This window comes from Nothoprocta perdicaria, unplaced genomic scaffold (genome assembly GCF_003342845.1).
Source record: "Nothoprocta perdicaria isolate Ctin4 unplaced genomic scaffold, notPer1 scaffold_369, whole genome shotgun sequence".
Taxonomy (NCBI): Eukaryota; Metazoa; Chordata; class Aves; order Tinamiformes; family Tinamidae; genus Nothoprocta; species Nothoprocta perdicaria.
The window spans coordinates 64,230-70,342 of record NW_020455609.1 but is presented as its reverse complement, the minus strand read 5'-3'; the positions used below and the strand labels follow the sequence as shown (position 1 = coordinate 70,342).

Sequence of the window (6,113 nt, the reverse complement as noted above, 5' to 3'; positions counted from 1 at the left end):
GCGATGGGGGGCGCCGCCGATTCGGCCTCCCCCCTACCCGCCGGGTCCAGCACTGCTTCGGGGGGGCGGCACCCCCAATTCCCCCCCCCCGGGGCGGTGCCGGCACCCCAGCTCCCTGCCGCATCCCCTGCCGCATCCTGCGGGAGCCGAGGGGCGGGGGGGGCGGTATCACGACCCCCCCCCCCAGCTCCCTGCACCCGCATCGGGGCAGCAGCGGCCACAGGAGACGCTTGGTGTCCCCCCCGTCCATCCCCACCCCGCGACTGCGACACTCGCCGAGTCACGAGATGCTGCGAAACTCCGCGGCCCCTCCGCGTGGACGCAGAGCCCGGGCTGGCCGGGGGGGCGGCCTCTACCTGCCCTCCCTTCTCCCCAGGCTCTGCCGGTCCCGGGGGGCAGGCGGGGGGCTCCTGGGACGGCTGCAGAGGCCGGAGGCTGAGGCTGAGCCTCGCAGTGGCTCCCTGGGGTCCCTCAGCAAGTGCTGCCCGAAGCGGAGCCGGGACAGCGCAATGGGAGTCCCTTGGCATGCGGCAAACCCGCGGTCCTTGCTGAGCCGGGGGGCTCCAGCCCCCCTGCAGGGCTCAGCCCTGGGTGCCGAGGCACGTTTGAGCCCCACATGGCCCTTGGGGGTAAGCCCAGGGCCAGGCTGGACACCAGGGGAAGGCCTGGTGTCCAGCCTCCTGAGGCCCCCTGGACACCACCAGGGGAAGGCCTGCAGCCTCCTGAATCCAGGCTTTGGGATGACTCAGATGGGGGAAACCAAGCAGTGGTCAGGGCAGAGCCGGGGTGGGGGGCACCTGGTCCTCACGGGCACTAGGGACCACGCTGCAGCATCCTCAGCGATGCGGTGGCGTCGTCAGGCTGTGATGGGGTCCCCCGGTGGGCTGCTGCGCCCTGCAGTGACAGCGATGCAGCCCCTGGCCATGCCACCCTCACCCCAAAGCCTCGGGACACCCGAGGACAGGGACGGCCCAAGGGTGTCTGCATGGTCAGAGGGCACCTAGTGCAGAGACAGCGATCCCGGCACTGCTACTCACTCCCTGGGGCTGAACCACACACAGGTAAGTTAGAGAAGAGAGCGGTGGTGACAAATGACCTGCCCCTTTCTCACAGAAAACAACACCAGTTATTCAGAAGAAACCATTTTATTATTTTTTTTTCCCAAAGAAAAAAAAGCAATATAAATATTAGAGTATAAAACTTGCGTGTAACACATTGACATTGGTCTATATGGGTATAAGAAGGATATAAGCATATATATAATATATAAGTATAATTCAATATTAGACACATTGAAAGGGCAAACGTGTTTCATGTCACGTACACTCAAGAGCACAGACCACATGGAAAGAAGGTACAGAGAAATTGAAAATACTGGTGTCCACAAGTTAGTTACCGAGATAAAAATAACACGCCACTAAATACACGACACTCACTACTCTACCTCAGATTGCAGATTAAAAAGAAATATAAACACTACGCTCCATCTACAGCATCTCTAGAAGGGCCACGTAATAACTACATGAGATTGTGTAAGCCTTACTAATCATGTAAACTGTTTCTAGTGCCGCCACCACAGGAGGTGACCGGGATCAGTACAAAACTCGTGTGCAGGCAAGGTCCTCCCATGGGCCGGTCCCGCTTCCCTGGGCATAGGGAGAGAGCCACTGGGCCCGGCAGCCTGTGCCGCTCATGTGCCCGGAGCCGAGCAGAGGAGGCTGGATCTGCTCAATAACTAACGTGTTAGTTATTAAATGAAAAGCAAGAAAAAAAAAAAAAGAAAAAGAAAAAAGAAAAAAAAAATACAAACCAACCTCCCCCAGAGAATCAAGCCGACCTGGCGTGGCTACCTCATCCCGTTCTCTTTTGCCCTATCACTACAAAAAAAGAGCTGTGTCTCCCATCACAGTCCCAGTCGTCTGGTTTGATGTGGGAGAGAAGAGGCAGACGATGAGGCACATGGGAGACCCCAAGACCAGGCTGATGTGGGGCTGTGGGCACAAGGCACCTTCCCTTTGTGGCGTTTATACCAGCAGGAGAAGGGACAGAGAGGTGAAGGGCACGTGGTGCAGAAATCCCATTCCTGGTCCTTCTGCTCCAGCTGTGTGGTGGAGAGTCCAAAGCCAGTGGTAACATCAAACACAAACTGGGCTGCAGGTCCAGCCTGGGTTGAGTCCCATCTACCTGTCTGGGTGGAGCAACCCGCAGGGAGCCAGAATCCTCTGAGCCCCAGGTCTCCAACCAACTCCATCTCCACCCAGGCTCACTGGCTTTGCAGGCAACACCACACACACTCATTTCCAGGTCTCGTGTCCCTTACACAGGTCTGACCACCCAGTGCCACCAAACCAGCTGTCACCTACTCAGCAGCCAATGCTGAAGGCCAAGGAACCACAGCTACTCACAGGCAGTTCTCATCAACACCCCTTTGGGAGCAGGGCCTCTCCAACTCTCCCCATCTTGTGTTACTGAACCCAACTGAACCCTAGATAGACACTGCTCAATCTGCACTTAGACTCGTTTATCTGCCGGCGTATTTATACCATGCTTGCATGGGCATGCAATGACTTCTCTACATCCGTGGAGTTCACTGCTCTACTGGAGATGTGAAGTGAGTAATTTGCATGCAGACACTGATGTGCAGAAATGTGAAGCTTGGTCTCCGTTCCCTACAAGCAGATCAAAACTTACTCAAGTAGCCCAAGGCCTCGGTAAGGCCTCAGCTATGTCACTGCTTGAAGGAGCTGCAGCTCCTATCTCGCAGCAGGGCACTAAGACTTTCTTAACTTTAATTCCAGAAAAGAAAACATTTACTGTACATATAAATATTTACTGCAAAGAACGTATGAGATGTGTCTGCTCTTTAGAGACCTCTGTAATCGTTAGGACAGCTTTTGTACACCTTGGTAGAGAGTAGAACACTCTTCCACCGTGGTTAGATCGAATTCCCTGTCTCTCAGACATGGTGACTTTTAGTATTATATTTCAGGCCATCACTGGTTGCACTAAAAAAAAAATGTTTAGGATGCAGCTTTACCGTATTCCCTTTGACTCATGCAATATAAACACTTACTTTTTTTAAGATAACAGGTAAACAGGAACTGAAGCACTCCCTCCCAACTTCTTAGCACGAAATCCCTAACTCAGAGTGAACTTTACTAATAGAAAGATAAACAGCAAAATCTTGAACATGGGCTCCAACCTAGGAACTTTCTCCTTCCACAAATGATCAAATGTCTATCAATTAAAAAAAAAATGTTAAAATTATTTACACTAGGCGAAGCCAAGCACAAGCCTTGTGCCTTTCTCAGACTATCGGGGAGCAAATCGAATCCAAAGACATGGTTAAAAGACCTTCCACCCTTGCATATTTCCATTACCCGAGGGACTGTATAAAATATTAGCTAGTATTAACAGGGCACTTGTTTTTTTGTTTTGTTTTGTTTTGTTAGGTTTTGTTTCCAGATTGAGTTTCATCATGAGATCTAACAGTAGCGAGACCCTACTCCTAGCTCTGATGATGAGATACATTCGTCGCTTTTCCTACTTTAGTGTCGCAAGATTCACATTCATCCTCCGTCCTAGGCTGTGATTTGGGGGAGTGCTGGAGCGGTCTGCCCTGTAGATCTAAGCTGCAGATGGTCTCCTGTCAACCCTACTTCTTCTCCTTCTTGTTGGACTTCTTCTTGTTGCCACCGGCGGAGCCGGCGTTCTTGGCGTCGCGCTTGCCCGCGGCGTTGGTGAGCGTGGCGGTGCTGCCCGGGATGTACACGTTCTGCCGGTAGTCGGGGACGTGCTGCAGGGTGAACTGGGGGCCGTAGCGGGCGCTCAGGCCCATGGTGCCCGTTCCTGCGCCCAGAGTCGCGTTCCCATCGGCAGCTTCTGGGGGAGGCGCAGGAGAGAAGCAAAGAAAACAAGAGGGCCGTTAACGTCAGCGAGAGACTGGGAATATCCCAAAGCCCATCCCAAGCCCCACTCTGTTGTGCACAGACAGGGATGCTCCAAAAGGCAGTCCCAGGCAGAGGCCATCTAGTGCATCCCCCCTTGGTGCCACCACACCACAAACTCTCCTTAGTCTTCATCACTGTAGGAGGATGAGGGCCACATAAGCAGGTCCACGAGTCTAACGGGATGGGAGATGCTCACTGTGGGAGACAGAACCTGCAGGTCTTTTGCTGGAGGACACCGCGCTGTCCCCATTACACAGCCCAGCAGAGGTGCAGGGTTGAAAGCAGCCAGGGGCCATCTGGTCGCAGTGGGACATCGCACAGGGGCACGGGAGAAGCCCAGGAGCAGTTTCATCCCTGTGTTTCCTCTTCTCCCTCCCCAAAACCTCCCACAGGGAAGGCCAGGCAGGTGAGGTGCATCCATCGGCAAGGCACATCGCCCGTGCGTGCCCGGACTACGAGGCTGAGAGACTGAGATCTCCTCAGGACACACCGGTTTCAGGGGTGGCCTGTGCCCAAGCAGCAGCAGAAATCCCTCAGTGTCGCCTGCAGCCCAAGCCCCCCCTGCCTCTCCAGACCGCCGCTCGTGACACACGTACCGTACGGTTATAACCATTAGTAATGCATTAAGAGAAATCCATTACTGGGCCCTGCAGTTTTTTCTCCCTGCATTTAAACCCCTCACCACGGTATTTCTAAAGATAGGTTTGTTTCAGGAGCGGAACCCATGGCACGCCAAGCAAAATCCCGTCACGCGGTGCCACAAAATGGCTCTGGGAAGCACAAAGCAGCCGGTGCCCAAGCGCGCATGATAGCCCAGCTCTGAGATCAGGCCACGGAGGGGAGGAGGGAGGCAAATTAATTCCTGACATGCTGCAAAAAGCCGGCACCGAGAGGCTGCGTGGGGGCTGGGAGGGCTGCAGAACCACCGGCGATGCTGTCACGGGCTGCAGAATGGGAATGGGGAGATGCAGAGGCAGGGAATGGGGAAATGCAGAGGCAAAGAATGAGCAACGCTGCCTCCAAGAGCTGCTGCGCAATCCACTCCAACGCGACCAGCCCGGGATTTGATTCCTGCACAGCCCTGCCTGGAAAGGAGTTGCTCAAATCCTGCTTTTGCATTCAATACCATGGATCTGCAAAGATCCTGCTGCATCTCCCGTGAATGCGGCTTTGATCTGCTGGGGACATGAGCTCTCAGAAGCCTGGGAGAAAGCCCCAGGTTCTCCCTGGGGTGGCAGACGTGGTACCTCCCAGCCAACCAAGAGGGCTTTGGGTGACACCGCTCTAGCAATAGGGCTGGCTGAGTCCTCGCTGCGAAAAAAAGTGCCCAAGGAGCCCAAAGCAGAGTCCAGAGCTGCTGCTCCCCCCTTTCCCAGTCACAAAGATAGACAAACAAGAATGAATTGTGCTCCGACCACATCCTGTTGCTCCGAGCAGATCTGTACGTGTCTCCAGAACAAAGGCTGGGGCCAACACCAAGGAACCCAAACAGAAACCCGGCACACACTTATCTCCTACCCCCCTGCAATGCTTCGGGGTATATATGTACCACCAAGGGCATTGCAAATATTAAGCAACTGCAATTTGAAAAGCTACAGCTGCTGTTACTACAACGGACAGAGGAAAACTATGCAGCGAGTCTTAAAACGGGCATAATATTATGCATTAAGGACTAAGGAAGCTCCTTCCTTAGCTGTATATACAAATGCTGCAAAAGACACGGTGGGGAAATGTCGATTTAAATTTTTTTTTTTTTTTCTGGCGTGAGAGATGCCTTTTTCTGACGCTGCTTTAGACCGGCTCAAAGAACTGGCAGGGTTTTTAGGAGCTTCTCCGGGGGAAAACATGAGCGTTCACGTGGAGAGGATGAGCAGACGCATTTAATTATGTTCGTCACTAATCCTCCGTGCTAGCTCCCTATCCCAGGGTTTCACTGCTCACCCCCTGGGTTGTGTTTAGCTTTATCTTCTTTCTTCCTGTTTTAAAAGGTACTTGGGGATTTGTAATTGTCCACCTCATCAACAGCTCATTTCGCTAACGATCAACTCAATTGCCCTCCCCTGGGGGTGTTAGGGACCGGGATGCAATCACAGGAGATGGGCTATCGGCTGCAATCAGGGACCAACTTGCAGGCGGGTTATTGCCTCTGGAATGGGGGGGAGG

General features: G+C 53.6%; 1 protein-coding gene across 3 annotated transcripts in view; it reads right to left on the bottom strand.

Annotated features, from left to right (window-relative positions):
- Positions 1 to 1,962: 1,962 nt before the first annotated feature.
- The window catches only part of LOC112951734 (protocadherin gamma-C5-like), a 38,727-nt gene continuing 34,576 nt past the window's right edge, over positions 1,963 to 6,113 (bottom strand). For 2 of the 3 annotated variants that reach the window (XM_026044495.1, XM_026044493.1), the window contains exon 4: positions 1,963 to 3,882. In XM_026044495.1, coding sequence (XP_025900280.1) covers positions 3,656 to 3,882 — 227 coding nt within the window. In that variant the 3' untranslated portion in view covers positions 1,963 to 3,655. The remainder of the gene's footprint in view (positions 3,883 to 6,113) is intronic. The other variant, XM_026044494.1, reaches the window with a different exon arrangement.